At 45.1% G+C, this 17,976-nt stretch overlaps 1 protein-coding gene across 1 annotated transcript; it reads right to left on the bottom strand.

The window, feature by feature from the left end:
• Nucleotides 1-342: 342 nt before the first annotated feature.
• On the bottom strand, nucleotides 343-17,317 carry LOC306819910 (calcium uptake protein 3, mitochondrial-like; the record flags this gene model as incomplete). The annotated part of the gene is made up of 8 exons (XM_079337533.1): nucleotides 343-434; nucleotides 1,465-1,529; nucleotides 2,167-2,324; nucleotides 2,602-2,710; nucleotides 5,464-5,635; nucleotides 5,730-5,824; nucleotides 15,094-15,189; nucleotides 17,279-17,317. The coding sequence occupies 8 exons, from the start codon at nucleotides 17,315-17,317 to the stop codon at nucleotides 428-430; spliced, it is 741 nt and encodes a 246-aa protein (XP_079193659.1). The 3' UTR covers nucleotides 343-427.
• Nucleotides 17,318-17,976: the final 659 nt, after the last annotated feature.

Genomic DNA, 17,976 nt, shown 5'->3' with positions numbered 1-17,976 from the left:
CTGCATGTTTCATTTGATCGTCTCATGGGGGGGTTTGTTGTGACTGTTATAAAATCACATTTGTGCTCCTTCAGTTTGTAAAAACAAGTCTCAGCCTCACTGCCTGTTAAGGAGGCACCATGCATCGAGGATAAAGTGAGATTATAATAACTGGAATCAGGTCTGTGTGACGAACAGGAGAAGCTAGTAAACAGGAAGTTAGTCAGCTGCTGTGTGCGCTCATGCTCGTAGTTATCAGCTGTTATTACTTTCATTTCACCCGCACTTCCAAATGCTTCCTTCATATTTTTTTTTTTTTTTTTTTTTTGCGTGCCGTCAGTCGCTCTCCTTGTCTACGGCTTCCCCTGGAACCTCCTCCACAGCTGGTGCACTTGTTTCCTGGCTTCAGAGCGGACGCAGTCAGAGAAGGAGGCGTGGCGTCGTCCCTTCACCTGGTGCGCACGGACAGAAACAGAGGCACAGTTAACGCAGAGCGCCTGAACGCACCATGAGAGATGAAATACATCAAGACAGATGAACAAGTTTTCCTGGAATAAAAAAAAAGATGTTCCAGTTTTAAAAAACAAAGTGGAGAAACTGTCACGGAGTAGATCAGCCGTGTCCAAACTTTTTTTCTTGCAGGGCAAAATTTGTCGCGTTAGAACTGCTTGGGGTCCACAGTTTTTTTTAAAATATTGTAAATAATATTGTTCTGAACTTTTTGTATTTTGACTTTTAATGTAAATACACAATAAAAAAAATATTAATTAATTTAAAAAAAGTAGTAAAGCTTTATAGATCAGAATCAAAAGGTTCACAAAAGAAACCCTTTAATAAAAGAACATAATATACTTTGATTTTTTCCTTCTTCTTTTTCTGTTTTTTTATTTTTTCAGAAAAAGAATCAAGACTGAAACGTGGTTAATTTTTTTGTAAAATCTTTCTGTATTTAGCTCAGGTCATTAAATAGTTAAACAACAGTCTGCTTGTTTGTAAAAAAATATGCAAATAAAAACATACACTGTACTGAACATTTTCTATTTGATGAACATCTTTCAGCCCTCGCTAACATGAAAAAGAAAAATAACTAAATATTCCATCTGAATGAGACCTCGGGACAAAATCTTCTGATTCTTTGATTGAAGATGGGGGCCGCAAAAAATCACCACAAGGTCCGCAAATGGCCCCGGGGCCGCACTTTGGACCCCCCTGGAGTAGATTATGAAACTGACATGTAGCTAATAAAGAAGAAGATGAAACTTTAAAGGCAGGGTTGGTCAGTTTCAAAAACTAGCATGATTTTAAAAGTAGCATTCCCTCAGTGCTACCTCTAAAGCCACGCCCCCTAACCCCCCCTCTGTACTACCTCTGAAGACGGGGCAGAAGGCGGGATCACTTCGTCCCCCCATGTTGACTCTGTGACATTCAGAGTAAAGTAAAGTGAACATCATGCGTGCAAGCGAGCGTTGTTATGTTGGTACTTATCTGCTCGCCAGCTCCTTCTTCAGACACGACTTAAAAGAGGTGGCTCGCTCCACAGATTTATAACCCTGAGAGGAGGAGGTGGACGAGACGTCACAGCAGGAAGGAAGCAGCAGGTGACAGCAGCACAGGTGAGTGTGGGAACAAACAAGGTGAGGAGAGAGGGAGACGTGTTAATAAGCCAAGACTGTGAGGCCACAGAGTCATGAATACAACAACAACTCAGCAGAAATGTTAAAGCGTTTCACTTTGCACGTCTGCTGTATCAGAATTCACCACCAGAGGGCAGTGTTCCCTTTATGCAGAGTTTACTGAGCGGGAGTAGAAGGTGGTTTCCAGTTTGAGTCCTCACTGAAACATGGACAATCTGACCTTCTGAAAGAAATCCAACCTCCTCTATCTTTTCAAACAGCTGCTTTCATCCTTTTAAAATGAAGGATTTTATTCAATGTATACTTTAAGTGGTCCCTCGCCTTCCTTCCTCCCTTCCTTCGTTCCTTCCTCCCTCCTTCCTTCCTTCCTTCCATCCTTCCATCCTTCCTTCCTTCTTCCTTCCTCCCTTCCTTCGTTCCTTCCTCCCTCCCTCCTTCCTCCCTTCCTTCGTTCCTTCCTCCCTCCTTCCTTCCTTCCTTCCATCCTTCCATCCTTCCTTCCTTCTTCCTTCCTTCCTTCCTTCCTTCCTTCCCTCCTTCCTGTGTCTCTCACCCGGGCTCCCCTGTGCAGCCGGTCCTTCATGATCCCGATGAACTCCTTGTAGGAGAGCTGGTCGTCGTGGTCGACGTCAAAGATCTTGAAGATGGTGTTTACGAGGTGACGTGTCAGCTTCAGCCCCGTGGCCACGTACACCGCTCGTGCAAACTCATCTGGAAGGAGAGGAAAACGTACTCAGATTATTCCTCTTTTCTTTGTATCACAGAGGGCGCCATCAGAGCGGCGTACAGCGAGGACGAGCAGACAACACAAAGCAGCCGGAGAAGGACACGTGAAGCACAACAAACATGATGCAACACGTAAAAACAGCGCCACGATGAGATGCTCGAAAAGCCAAACATGTGAAACACACACACACACGGGGAATTTAACCCCTTATCTGCTGAACGAGAAAAGGATGACGGCGAGCAGCGGCGTTTTGAGACGTACCTTGTCCGATGGAGCGAGAGGCGAAGTTGTACATCTGCATGGCGATGGCGAAGTCCTCCAGGTTGTTGAGAAACTGGAAGAAGGATCTGAACTCATCGAAGGTGATTCCCTGAAACACGAGAAACGACACGCCGTGACGTCGACCACCGCGGCGGCGGCGTGAAAATAAAGACGCGTTTGAGCGCGCACTGGCATCCAAAGGAACCTCGACAGGCGTACATTCAGCATTCCAAGGAGGAGCATCCACTCTGCTGTCTGAAACATCAACCCGCCAAAATAAAAGCATCTGACTGCGGTGCATTCTGTTTGACTATTACTGCAAAGGCTCATTAATGGCGTTAAAGGTCATTAATGGCGAGATCAGAACCCTGATGTGTCTGCAAACGGGTTTAATGCTGAAGCCATTCAACAAGTCGGCGTGACTGCAACATGCTCTCTGCTGTGAATCAACACAAATCCTTGTCACAGTGAGGGAAGCACTCTTTTATACATTCACAAGAGTAGATGCAGGTCAATACAAAAATAAACAACCCTGCAGCCGTGTCTTTGGCGAGCGTCAACAGGTGGCGACGTGAACTGAAGAGCGGGAAACACTGACTGCAGGTTTGTGTGTCGTACGAGGCAGAAAAACCAACCTGCTTCTTCAACAGCATGAAAAGCAAAGAAGGACAGAGAAAGTGTTCACACAAACCACTCAGAGCAGAGATGTGTTTTCCTCTTCTCTGTGCAGATAAAGAGGATGAGCGCTCCGTCAGACGGCGTGGGCCCCGCCCCACTCGGCCCGTTTCTGGAGCGTGAGCTGCAAACAACACGCCGCTCCGTCTTTCTGAGGAAGATCTGTTGTTCGTCCGGGAGCCTGTATTTTGTGTTTTATTTTGAAATTGACCGGACACTCTGTGTGTTTCCTTGTCTGACTTCCTGTTTGGGCTGTTTTATTCTCACAGCGTGTTCACAACGCAGCGGAGCGTGTTCACAACGCAGCGGAGCGTGTTCACAACGCAGCGGAGCGTGTTCACAACGCAGCGGAGCGTAGTGGCGCTGCCAGCAAGTCTGCAGACGGTCCACGGCGTGCGCTGTGGAAACTCAAAAGAGGCGTAACGGGGGGGCGAAGTGATTCTGTACCATCTTCAGAGGTAGTGAAAGAGGCGTTACAGAGGAGAGACAGGATCAGCTGAGCCAGCGGGGGAGCACAGCGCTGTGTGTGTGTGTGTGTCTAACTGTGTGTGTGTGTCTAACTGTGTGTGTGTGTCTAACTGTGTGTGTGTGTCTAACTGTGTGTGTGTGTCTAACTGTGTGTGTGTGTCTAACTGTGTGTGTGTGTCTAACTGTGTGTGTGTGTCTAACTGTGTGTGTGTGTCTAACTGTGTGTGTGTGTCTAACTGTGTGTGTGTACGATGTGAATTCACGGAGTGAAACGGCAATATGAACGTACGAGGACGTGGTGAGGGCGGAGCTTAGTTACAGCAATTCAGCAGTCTGAAAAGGCCGATAAATAGATTCACACAGAGCTGGATGTCGTGTGTGTGTGTGTGTGTGTGTGTGTGTGTGTGTGTGTGCGTGTGTGTGTGTGTGTGTGTGTGTGTGTGTGTGTGTGTGTGTGTGCGCGAGCGTGTGGTCAAGTGTGGCAGTGAAGCGCTCAAGCCTGGAGAGTCACGACAGCCTCAGGCAGAGACGAGTGCTGGGAAATCACAGCTGGCTGGAGGGCGGGAGGGAGCAAGAAGAACAGGAAGTAGAAACCAAACAGAAACACAAAGAAGCTCTGCGGGATTCTTCAGAGGAAAGACTCTGATGTACTGAAACAGCTCGCTGTGGGCTGAGCGAGCGCTAACCTCTGGCGCTGGCGATCGAACCTGCAGATTACCAAAGATTAATGCATGTTACCATGACAACCAGCTACCCCAACACCCGTGACTACGACTGGATTTAGCACAAAAACAGAATTACAAAACAGAGGCAAAGGCAAAGGTCAAATAGTTTTCTTCAGGGCTCAAGGAACTACACATCCCACAATCCATTGCAAACGATAGCGCGTCTTCTTAAATGTGACCTTAGCCTTCGTTTTCAGAAGCTTTCCTTTTAGCTAGCTAACTCGCGCTGAGGGGCGGTAACAGCGAGCTCAACTAATCAGAAACGTTGCACGTGTTACTCTTAGTGACCATGGGTAGTGTAGTTCTTTTCCCCGGTATCTCGAATAAATCTTGATCTTAAAAGGAGGTCGATATCTGACGACTGATGAGCGTTTAACCCTCAGGTAGCTCGTGGTCAGTCTACCTGTGATGGTTATGACATCATGGCTAATAATCAAATCCGTTATAGGGAAAGCTAACGGGATCTTACTTCCTGAACCTCACTGTTTTTAGGGGTGTGGCACATTTGACCTCCAGGTGGGCGTGGCCTCGCCGTTTGCCTCATCACCACCTCACTTTTTTTCTGTTTCTTGAAGGACTGAAAGTGCCCTTTACAACATAACGCAAAAGTCTGGCGTCACAAAGGAAGTAATCAATGACATCACTGAGGCAACGTCGATAAAATGTCCGATATTTCAGAACCATTCGATACAAAGAGATTTAAAGTAAGTTTTAAATAAGGCAAAACAACAAACAAATACTATTATAAACGATAACGATTATAATCTCTAAAATCACATCGCTGATTGCAACTAATTCTATTTATAGTTATTTTCTATTTTCACTGATTACATATGATTATTGTTTATAGGAAGCACTTTGTGAAAAGTTCAATATAAATACAGTTATTATTATCAAAATTCTATTTTTTTTGCATTTTCTAAAAAGTACATTTCCCTGCTTTTATTTTGTACTTTAGCTGCAGAGTACTTCCTGTTGTGTTTTGACGCCTTACTTTCTCGTCGGGGATGCATTGGCGAACGTTCTCCAGGTAGGCGCTGATGTTCTCCACGTTGGTGAAGCGCAGCAGGATCTTGGCGAAGTCTTCTTCACTGATGGTGGTCATCCCTTTAGAGTAGGTCAGGAACTCGATCTCCAGCACCTCGGTCTGAAGGTTATCCATAAACCTGAAAGACAACAAGCGACAGAAACAGGAAGAGGGAATAATTGGTTGGCGTTTAAAGCACAAGCTCAATTTTTCCAGGTGTCAGATTTGCGTACCTGTAGAAGTCATCGAACGTAAGCTCCGCCTTCCCTTTCTTCCCAAAGAAATGCACCAGCAGGGTGGTGTCGATGGTGATGCTCTCGTCTGCTCGCTGTTCACCGCCAGAGAGGGGAGGAAAAAGCACCTGTGAGTTACCCATCAATGCAAATCAAGCACTGCGGCTGGAGAAGAAGCAGTGGGCGGGGCAAGTCCATCATCCATCCAACACGGCGACCGTTGTGCCAGGCTTAGCGGGAAGCATCGAAACACCGCCAATCAAACGATCGAGCTCAGACAAACAGTCAGCGGCCATCAAGACATCGAAGGAACCAGTCCAGGCAGCTCATGAAAACCTCTGAGGAGCACGACATGAAGCCTACGATGGACGGATCGGTGGAACCAGGGGGGAAAGTAGTCCAGCACGGTCCTGCCTCCCATTTAAAGATTCGGCGGCTGTACACCAGGAGTGCCCAAACAGTCGATCGCGGTCTACTGGTCGACCGCGGACTGATTCCAAGTCGATCGCGAGTCAACGTAAATATTGCGCAATCACAGGCGGCGCGACATCGTGAGGAGGGTCTGAGCCGACCGCGTTGCTGTGATTGGCGACAGAGCGAGATATCTATGACAGGAAGTTAACAGCTGTCAACAGTAGCTAGCAGCTAGCGCTCAGAGCGTTTACACACACTTAACGTGTGTGTGTGTGTGTGTGTGTGTAAGGAGGGGAGCATTGATTTTAATGTTCAGCACTTTGTATATAAAGTGCTATATGAATAAAGATGATTGATTGATTGATGCCTCGTGGTTGGAGCGTTGTGAAGCTAGTTACTGCAGACTGGATGTGTGTGGGTTTGCGATGTTGACATTGGACTGGTAGATCTCGGGAAGTTGGCTACTTGAAAAGTAGATCTTGGGTCAAAAAAGGTCGGGCAGCCCTGCTGTACACGGTTCTGGAGAGAGGGGAGAGCAGCTGTCGTTTAAAACGTGGCGCTTCTTCTCCTGATTAATCACTTCTCCGATATTCCCTCTGAACGTCTGGCTGTGTTTTGATCCGTGCTGGACCGCTGATGGATATCGAGGGGCTGCGGGGTTTTGGCAGGTAAACGTTGCTTTTAAAATCTGTTTTCATGATATTCTGTTTTATTACAACAGCTCAGGAAAGCTGCGCTCTGTCACTCATTTCAACACCACAGCGCCTCTGAAAGCGCCGGGGCTTCGATTTCCAGCATTTTATTCCTTTCTACTGCATACGTTTTAAATATTGGAACATTGCATGAAGCTGACGAGAGGCGATGAAGGTCGTGGTCGTCGTACCAGCAAATGTTTGACACTACTTTCACCCCTAGGTGGAGCTATTTGACTTAAGGAGGATTAAAGAGTACAAAGTCAACATGAGGCGATGAGGTCAAATGGACAGAAAGGTGTCTGTTCATTTGAGTTCACACGGTCGACATCCTTTTTGTTTTTGAAAGGAAATAAGGATGATACGAGTTCTGGAGCCGTTTTCATCTCTGCTGCCTGGACTGGCGAGAAGTGTTGCTGCAGCAGCATGAAACAGACTGATGCTGCTCTGATGAAGACACGAGGAGCGCTCAGCTAGCACAGACATGAAAATGAAACGAAAACAGCTGTGCAGTTACAAAGACGAAGGGGTCGGGGGTCAACAAGAACGTAGACAGAAGACAGAAGACAGAAGGAGACGAGCAGAGAGAGAGAGAGAGGATAACATGAATAACTGAGACTCAGAGTACACAACACTTAACTGTCTAAAAACACAAATACACACACGCACACACATGCAACACACATCAACCACAACCTCATATCACAAACAGCAGAGCGAGACAACACACCCACATAAGCACAAGTGCAGCGCTGCGGGCCGATTCCACCTTTTTCCGTCCTCAGAGGAGGATTGTAGTTTCATTTATATCTGAGTTCTGTTTTTTTCTCCGTTCCTTTTTCATGTACTGACTCTGTGTGAACACGTTCATGTGTGTGTTTACTGTCAGTTTAAACGGGCTTTCAGAGGTTCTTTATGTTTGCTCATGCTTTCATCTGTTGCAACAAAACAAGGTGACACTGCAGAGATTTATCATCAAACTGTTTCTACCTTCCTTCTTCACAGTTTGAATGTGTCGAAGGCATCGTGACGCAGGGTGGAAGCAGGTTGTCTGAGGGACTTGGTACGCAGGAGATCCCGCCCCGCACCGACCCCTTTGATAGAGAAACCGGTCAAAGGTCTTGGTGATGGAGGTTTGTAAACTCTGTGCCCACGGTTATGAACTCTCATCCCTGTGACCTTTCACCCAATGACAGCCCCCACGTGACCCCGAAGCGTTATCAATAACGGATGGGAGGGTGTAAGCTTTGCAGTCCTGCAGGTGTTGGACCAGATCGCTGTGTTAAAGCGGAAGTTCATGTCTTTCGATTTATCAGTCAATGTACGTTCCAATCCTCACCCGTGGTCATGTGACTTTGTGAAGTGAGCGATAGAATACGAATATAAGCAGCCAAATTCAGTTTCTCCTGGAGGGAGTCTGGGCTCAACCTTCAGGGAAAGGGTGGAGAGCTCTAATATCCAAGAGTACTGGGGAGGACAGATGCTACTCAGGAGACAGTCGGGCTGGTTTGAGCATCGTTCTCTGTTCTGGATGCTTCCTGGTCGCCTCCCTTACGAGGTCTTCTGGGCACTTAGAGGGGCTAGACCCAGAACTCCCTTCCTTCCTGGGGACGCCTTGGAAACCCCCCTCCCCAAGGTGAGCTGGAAGATGTCAATCTTGCTTTCCCTGCTGCCATCGTGACCCGGTGCCAAATAAGCGGAGCAAAGTGCATGTTTGGATGGATGTACGTTTTTTGGTTTTCACTGTTTTGTAATGTAAAATGAAAACTAATGTTCCCTCCATCACGTTAACCTCGTACAGCCGAGCTTCCATGCTGGCACGCCGACAGGTTTCTCAATAAAGGGTCGAGCTGACGTCATCTCCTGTGGCGAATATACTTACTGCTGACAAGAACCTCAAACAACCCCGCCTGAAAAAATCCAAACTATTCCTTTAATGCAACATCAGAAAAAGGTGACTGTGCTGTTTCTGCAGTGCGTCATCACAAAGGGTTCTCAAAACGCCCATCTCCCCCCCAACCCCCAGCCATCTCCCTGTCCAATCACAGGCCATGCTGAGGTAACTGCAGACATCAGATTGTCTGGAATCTAATGTCGTATGAAGGGGGAAGAGCATGAAGCCATTTCTAACATCATCATCATCATCATCATCATCAAAACCACGATGCAATTCGTGGTTCTACCTCAAGAGTAAAATCCTAAAATCCAAAGTGGGATAAAACGTCAGACAAGATGACACAGGTTTTACTAAAGTGAAATTAAAGAAAGATGTTTCAGTGTGAAAACTGTTCTTTCACACATTTGACAGACGCTGCAGTAAAGGCCCGTGTCCAACGGCTGACTTCTTCTTGGCAGAAAGGCGCTGACTGTGCACCCGGGAGCATTTGAATGCAGAGCACAGTTATATGAATCATGACATGGAGTAAGGACTTGATGGATCTTTGATGTGGGTGGTCGTGAAGTCAACCGTGCCCCTTCTGAAAAGTTTTTAAACTCGGGGCGACCGCTCAAAAAAGGCGGACTCAGAAAAAAGACGCTGCGTCCTTTCTCCAGTCGGCCGTCTGTTGCAGGAAACTCTCCGTTCTCATCTGGAACAATTGATAAAAAAAAGAAGCTAAAATGCTAGCTGGACACAGGCCTTTACTCGGATGTTTTTCGTGACATAAAACGTGCACATTCATTTCCCCAAGAATGAGCAAAATGACCCGACGAGCGGGGAACATTTATATCACACGTCAGCGGCTCGTTCGTTGTCTCTTGTGAGCACCTGGGGGATGTCGTAAGCAATTCATGCTAGCAGCAATATTGTTCTTCAGAAGGATGTTTTAGAGGCCTAATCCATACATTAATTTAGATTCACTATCTTACAAATGAAAGTGTCCTGTAGATGTTCCAGCTGTCATCGCTCTGGTAAACAAATAACCACTATAACTCCGGACTGGTTCACTTTGCGGTCCTCTCTTTGATCCGGGACTTATTTAAACCCAGACACCCTGAAACAATTACAAGCGTGTCACGTCAGTGTCTCACTTATTTGAAGGTCTCTTCATTAAGCCTTTGATTACTGTCATCTTTATGACACATGATCTGTTCATACATCTAGACAGCATCCAGGTGTGTTGAGTCTGGTCCCTCCTGTCTACATGTTACAGGAATTATACTGCTTCTTCTCATGCTTTGGTTCTCTGTGGATATGAATGACTTAGTAAAAGAAGAAGCCGACAGAGAGTCTTTGTTCTCCTTCTGTAAATAAATATGTGAATAGAGATTTAGGTTTCAATGGCGTTAAGAATAAAAATATGATTTGTAAAGTATGAAGGAGGAACTTTAGTATTCTGTGTTAGCTTGTTTGGCTGGTTGGTTGGTCAGTGTGGCTGTTTTGTTTGATTGGTTGATTGGTTGGTCTAGTTTAGTTTGGTGTGGTTTGATTGGTTGGCTTGCTTGTTTGGGAGAACTAATTTAGTCACAAATTAAAGAGACATGTTATTTTAATTGGATGCAGCGCATGATGGGAACTGTATGAAATGAATCAAATAAAAAATGCAAATCTTCATCAGTTGTATGTGAATAATATCATTCCTGGAAATACTGTCAAAATTATGCTTACTTGATTGGCTTTTGTGTTGTTGGTTTGATTGGTTGTTTTAGCTGATTGGTTAGTTCAGCTGGTCTGGTTTGATGTGTTAGTTTGGTTTGATGGGTCAAACTGGTATGGTTGGTTTGATAGGTCGATCTGGGTTGGTTGGTTTGATAGGTCGATCTGGGTTGGTTGGTTTGATAGGTCGATCTGGGTTGGTTGGTTTGATAGGTCGATCTGGGTTGGTTGGTTTGATAGGTCGATCTGGTGAGTTTGGTTTGATAGGTCGATCTGGTGAGTTTGGTTTGATAGGTCGATCTGGGTTGGTTGGTTTGATAGGTCGATCTGGGTTGGTTGGTTTGATAGGTCGATCTGGTGAGTTTGGTTTGATAGGTCGATCTGGTGAGTTTGGTTTGATAGGTCGATCTGGTGAGTTTGGTTTGATAGGTCGATCCGGTTTGATGGGTTTATCTGGTTTGGTTGGTTTGATAGGTTGGACTGGTTTGGTCTGGTTTGGTCTGGCAACACTTTGTAAGACTTGAGTGTCTGCTGTGTAAATATTTTATTACATTTGGAAGCCGTCCTGTTTGTAGAATAAGAGAGTTCATTTTATTGATTAAACCTCTTTTCTCCTGTTCCTATTTTTGGTGATGTTGGTTTGTTTGGTTAGATGTAAATGATTTATGTTTATTGTTATATTAGAGGTGAGATAGTTATTGGTTATTGGTGAAGAAGTTTTGTCAGTAATTTGGCATTCGCTCTCCCTGGAGAGTTTGTTCAGTTATTTGTGTTTTGTAGAATAAATCTTCATATTTGTCTGGTCCTCAGTTTTTGTGCTGCACTTTGGGTTCCCCCTCGTCTGATATAAAGTAAATACATAAACAATAATCCTTTGAAGCGCCTGTCGTTGTAACATCAGGTAGACATAATGCCAACCAGATCACAACAAGCTCATCATTCCTGGAAGTGTGGCAGCAGTGTGAGCTCATCATCCCCACAAAGACGTAATGGTAACCACGCCCACCAGGCACGAGCCAACACCTGGTGTAAACATCTGTCTATTTGTCCATCTGTGTGTGTGTGTGTGTGTGTGTGTGTGTGTGTGTGAGACCTTTAACAGACTTTGATCACAAAGCTGAAGGTAAAAACAGTAATTACTGATGTAAACACTAAACTGTCTTCCTCTTACCGTTCCTCTCTGAGTAACACGTCAGAAGAAGAGATCGTTGTCGGTCACCTCTCAGGGTAAAAACACAAACCCCCCCCCCCCCCTTCCTCTTCCCACTCACCTCCTTTTCTCTGAGTGTTTTCCCTCCTCTCTCCCGTCCCTTCTCTCTGCCCCTGCTCTGATTTCCTTTCTCCTCACTCAACCCGTCATTACCTCCTTCACCTGACAAACATAAAGGTGATGTGCTCTTTGCTGCCCTGCCTCCTCTTCCTCAGCCTTTCAGTCAGTCCCTCCTCCTCCAGACAAAAGCAAAGAGGTATAATGGTGACTAATCTGTTGAGTAAACACATCCCTCTCTAAATACAACCTGCTTCTCTCTTTTCTCCTCAATGCGTTTCCCGACCTGCTTCTCTCCCCGCCCACTTTGTCCCTCGACTCACTGACCTGTGTCGTCTTCTTCGGGCCTTTCTCACCTGTTTGTTGTTGCTCTGATTTTATCTCCTCCTCACGTTCACAGCTTATCTGATCAGGTTCCTGCTGACTTCTTACAACACCAACGGTTTGCTTCTCTTCAATTATCTGCCTTTTTTTTTTTTTTTTTTTAGCTCCCATGTTTTAGTTTGAATATAATTAATTATATTCCCCTTTTTGTCGACACTGTCCCCCTCCCATCGTGTGATTCGTCTGTCCTGTCCGTCTGACGTCCCGGCAGATGAAAGACTGCTGTGTGTAAATATAAGGTCAGCCACATGACGCTCCACTGTCATTACCTCCACCTCAGCTTCCGCAGCCACCACGCCTCACAGCCTCTCATTAGTCAGCTAGCCTGCTCTTATTGTTAATCATTAAACTCTATTTAAGAAGTATCGGGAAAAAAAACTTTAACTACAAACCCCATTTCCTATAAAGTCTGGGTGTTGTGTAAAATGTCAATAAAAACAGAATGGTGTGATTTGCAGAACAGATGAACACAAAGACTGAGATCTGCACATTTTGAACTTGACTAACCAAAAAGTTGGGACAGGTCGTTTACCACTGTTGCATCATTTTTCAATTTTAACTAAGTAAGCACTTCAGTCTTATGTTGCACTTCATAATGCTCCAGATATTTTCATTGGGAGTGCAGGAAGGCCAGTTTATCACTTTTAGATAGATAGATAGATAGATAGATAGATAGATAGATAGATAGATAGATAGATAGATAGATAGATAGATAGATAGATAGATAGATAGATAGATAGATAGATAGATAGATAGATAGATAGATAGATAGATAGATAGATAGATAGATAGATAGATAGATAGATAGATAGATAGATAGATACTTTATTGATCCCGAGGGAAATTCAAGTTTTACTACGAAGCCGTCACACCATCATTAAGGTGTTAGGTGTGCACAAAGAGCTGCGTCTTTAGCTTTTTCTTAAAGGTGCAAAGGGACAGATTGAATGGAGCTTGGAACTCTTTTTTTTGTTTTAAGCGTTTCACATTGTCCCAGCACGTTGCTGCCATCATCTAGCTTTCCAAAACCGACAGCAGATATCTTTAAATGTTTTGCAAATCATCACATTTCTCTTTATATTTAGCTATTACATAGTGGTCAAGCTTTTATTTTGAAAAAGAGAATATATTTTCTATTATTTTGTGCGACTTCTTTCTGAATCTGTGACAAATCCACGTTTTGTTGATGTACAACCTTTAATTTATCCGTGAGTGACCCGTATGCGAAATGCTGAAGACGATGGGGGATTCTTTTTATTTAGTATTCTGTAGATTTAACAAGTTAAAACATGTGCTGTATCTGAATAAATCTGTGCGGTCCTATCATGACCATGTTTTTGTATGTGCTCTGCAGGCAGCCTTGTTATCTTTACACGGGTCATTAAACACGTTGTGGTGTAAAGGACAATTGGACAGCAAAGCTACAACACTGACCACAATACACAGCACAGATAACAAGGCACAGATTCACATACAGAAGCACGATGAAGAGACCAAACGGAGGAGAGCAGGTGAGACACAGAACAGGTCATTAAACATTACAAATACCTATCATCAAACCAGCACTATGGAACCGATACTGAACCACTACAACAGATACACATCTGTATAAAGAGTTATCAGTACAGAAAGGATGGTCGGGGATGGAAAATGGATTGATGGTAGTTTACTTTTATTTTAACATGAGGTCTAAGTACGGGAAGCAGAAAGGCTCAGAACCTCGATTGATGTTAAAATGTAAAATATGTTCATCTTAAAGGAGCAGTCTGTAACTCTGCCCCCTAGTGTTTAAAATGAGTACCGCAGTCTAAACTCTAATCCTCACAGAGAGCTGTCTGGCTCCGCCCCCTCCTCTCACACAGCTCTGCATGTGGTGGACACTGTAGCTTCAGTGTTTAGCCAGCTCTGCATGTGGTGGACACTGTAGCTTCAGTGTTTAGCCAGCTCTGCATGTGGTGGACACTGTAGCTTCAGTGTTTAGCCAGCTCTGCATGTGGTGGACATTGTAGCTTCAGTGTTTAGCCAGCTCTGCATGTGGTGGACACTGTAGCTTCAGTGTTTAGCCAGCTCTGCATGTGGTGGACACTGTAGCTTCAGTGTTTAGCCAGCTCTGCATGTAGAGAACACTGTAGCTTCAGTGTTTAGCCAGCTCTGCATGTGGTGGACACTGTAGCTTCAGTGTTTAGCCAGCTCTGCATGTAGAGACACTGTAGCTTCAGTGTTTAGCCAGCTCTGCATGTGGTGGACATTGTAGCTTCAGTGTTTAGCCAGCTCTGCATGTGGTGGACACTGTAGCTTCAGTGTTTAGCCAGCTCTGCATGTGGTGGACACTGTAGCTTCAGTGTTTAGCCAGCTCTGCATGGGTCTGTAAAGCTTTCTGCGTTCTAACCTCTCTCCATGTTTCATCTCCAACATTGATCCTAGTTTGAGCAGCTTTCTGCTGCTGGAGCTTATTAGAAACATGCAGAGGCTTTTTAGCTCGGGTACAATCACTTCTATCTGAAGCAGTTCCACTGCCCGCTTCCATCGCTGCAACACCTGTTCACCTGACAACTGAAGATGAAAAACACGTACTTGTTAAGGGGTAAGACATTAAACATTATATTTTGACGTGTTAAGAAGAACAAATTTTGCGTTTTAACACCAATGTCATTCCAGAGGTTTTAAGCCTTTTCTTTTTATACGAGGCAAAGTGCTGGAAAGGTACCAGATCGACTCATCTACGACGAGTTAACAGCATCAAGCCCAACCACAATAAAGATACTTACTGTAGCTGTGTGTGATTTAAAGTTCACTAAACTTTGAGCACTTGTGTTGCTCCAGAAGTTTTTTGCTTTCACGCTCACTTCAAGTTAAATATTTCTGGTTGTATTCTGGCCAAGCTTGATGCTGCAACGTTACTCTGAATCTATGGGGCAGGTCTGATTCTGACCACACAGGGGAGCTGGAGAGTAGAAGTGCAGGATGAAATATGGAAGGATGTAGTGACAGAGGACAGTTGGGTCTATGTACCTCCGCCAGGTCCGAAAAGAGGACTTGACTGGCGCCTCGCCTCAGAACGTCCCAGTAACTCCGCGCCACAAACTCTTGACTGTCTTTTTTTAGCACCTGTGGGGGCGAAGGTCAAGCAGGGTCAGTTCACCTCCGACTCGCCCACTTCAGGAAGTGAACGTCACTCTTTAACTTTTACAAACAGAATCAAAGAAATTATTTCCAGACGACTGTCTTAACCCACGTTTTAGAGTCCATGTTTTAAAACAGGCTCTCACACAGTATTCAAAGATCTATCGAGATAATTCTCATGAAGCATGTTGCACTTATCAAACAGCAGCCGGGACAATGAGGCATCCCCGACATGTCGATCTGAACTCCTGGATGTTCAGAGATTGTGACAATGGATGCACCTTAAAAGATTCTTTCCACTTCAATTCAATCAAAAACCCAGACTTCAAAAGTCAGACGGATTTTGAGTCGAGCAGCAGCAGCGGTCAGGAATGACATTTTAGAGAAGTTGAACGTCTAACGTCTCCACTTGCTTCTTTGCCTTCGTGCAGAATCAACAACGAACATCTGACTGGTCTCTGAAGCAGATGAACTCTTGTCCTTCCAATAGCAGGTTGTTTTATCAGGACAGTAAAGCAGCGACGCGCCGAGCTGAGTGCATTCTGTCTTCTATGAAAGACGAGCCCCGTGTTGTCAAGCTGCTGACCACCCACCTCGCTCCGCTCTCCAGGGAGAACGCAGCCGACCCTGCACCGCTCTTAACTTCACAGTGACAATGCAGCTATCCATCACAGAGCTGACAGGACAGGGGCCGTCCGTCCCACCGTGTGTGTGTGTGTGTGTTGGACAGAGAGAGAGAGAGCGAGACGGGAGGGAAGGGAAGGGAGCAAAAGAAAGAAATTGTAAAAAGTGCGTCTGACATTTTCACTGCTGACGAGCAGCGAAGTCAAATCATCAAATTATACATTTACCACGATGTACAACAAAAAAAGTTTCCATTCACGTTATTGAAGGTTTCGTTAGAGCTCTGACGCGTTCATCATCGGCTCGCTGCACGGAGTCATTTCTGTGGATCTTATTTAGGGGATGAAGGTTTTTAAATCCACCTCCCTCATCATCTTCGGTTTCTGCAAGTCAAATTATCCGAAAGCTTTTTTTTAATCGATTTATCTTCAGGCGTTTATTGGACAGGAGCCGGACAGTGGGCGGAGAAAGAGTGAGGAGGGACAAACTTTTAAACATGGCGTGAAGGTTCCAGCCATGTGTGAGTACGAGGACTACAACAGCAATGGCGGACTCTGCAGTCGGATCCCTCCCAGACAACGTTTTCCAAACATGTCGTCTCTTCGTGGTTCAGTCAGAGGAGCGTTCGTGCATTAGACTCAAGAGTGTGTGAGCGTGCACGTGTTGCTTCATTAAACATTCATACCGCCATCTACTGGCCTGCAGCAGTTCAGTGTTTGTAGCCACACAACAGCTGCGACTCTCTGTGAGTCTTATGAGGAACAAACAGAGCGGGCTGAAACGACCTGTCTGAGTCTAAATCACATCACTCTCTTTCTGTAGGAGTTCATCTCTCCTGACCTCTTAAATCTATTACTCCTCTATCTCTCCAATCATCCCTCGCTCAATCACTCAGCCGAGCTGACAGATGGACACTGTCTCCCTTTATCCGTGCGTCCTTTCAGGGACTCCACCGTGTACATTGTACTGACAACAGAGGATCAGGTGGACTGTGTCGGGGTTAAGGCTCCCTGAAAGGCCAGGTCAGGAAACAACGGGGACATTAAAGAGCCGCCTGAGCATCACACGATTGAATGGGGAAAAAAAAATCACACAAAACAACTTTTATAGAAACAGAAAGAAAAGGAGACGCAGTGCTGGAACATCCGACGCTCCGTGACAGATCCATAAAACATGACTCTAAGCTCGCTAAGCTAAGCTAAGCTAAGGCTAGATGTAGCATAACGCACTGTGTGTAAAATCCAAATCAATAAACTTTTTATCCGACGCATGTTGAAGCCTCGAAGTATCATGAATGCTGTGTTTTTGGTCTTGTAGAATGTAGGAAAAATCAGACTTATCCAACATACGTTCACCTCACAGTCATTGCAACACTGCGAGTGTTAAAACACAATTATAGGTCAACTTCAAAAGAAAAGAGACTGGGGGGTTTATGGTTTTAGATACATACGCTGTTCATGGGGGCAACCTGATATCCATAGAGCTGCATACTCTAACACACAGAGAGAGACGAGAGAGAGAGAGAGAGAGGAGAGAGAGAGAGAGAGAGAGAGAGAGAGAGAGAGAGAGAGAGAGAGCATGCGTTCAGAGAGAAAGAGGAGAGAAGGTAAAAGACATGTTAGTACATGCGAGGAAAGAGGCCGTGGATTCACTCTGCAGAGGGATGTGTCATTTTCAACACGGCTATGATTACTCTTGACAACGACACACACACACACACGCGCACACACGCACACACACACACACACGTTGCATTACAACACTTCTCCTCTCGCTGATGATTCGTGCAACTCCGTGCAGGAAAGTGACAAAAGGCCCAGGTTTAGCCTCACGTCTGTCCAGCTTAAAGGAAACAGAAGGTGTGAATGTGTCGCTGTAATCGTAGAAGAGTTGAAAATGACAACTTTTTCTTTTTGGAGAGTGTATCCAACCTAACCAGCACACAGTTAACTTTCACAGCAGAGAGACTTACAGTTTCTTAAAGGCTGCATGCAGTCACACGTGGTTACACGAAGGGTAACTTAACGACCTGTTTATGCACACATGATGATGACGTGTCATTTTTAACACGTCCACATGTCAAATTTGACCCAGCGCTCTCTCTATGCACATTAAAGGAGCAACATGTAAGATGTGTAGGGAGTGAGC

This window comes from Symphodus melops (genome assembly GCF_947650265.1).
Source record: "Symphodus melops genome assembly, chromosome: 2".
In the NCBI taxonomy this organism is placed as follows: Eukaryota; Metazoa; Chordata; class Actinopteri; order Labriformes; family Labridae; genus Symphodus; species Symphodus melops.
Note: the sequence above shows the minus strand (reverse complement) of the source record. Positions and strands in the feature narration are given on the sequence as shown.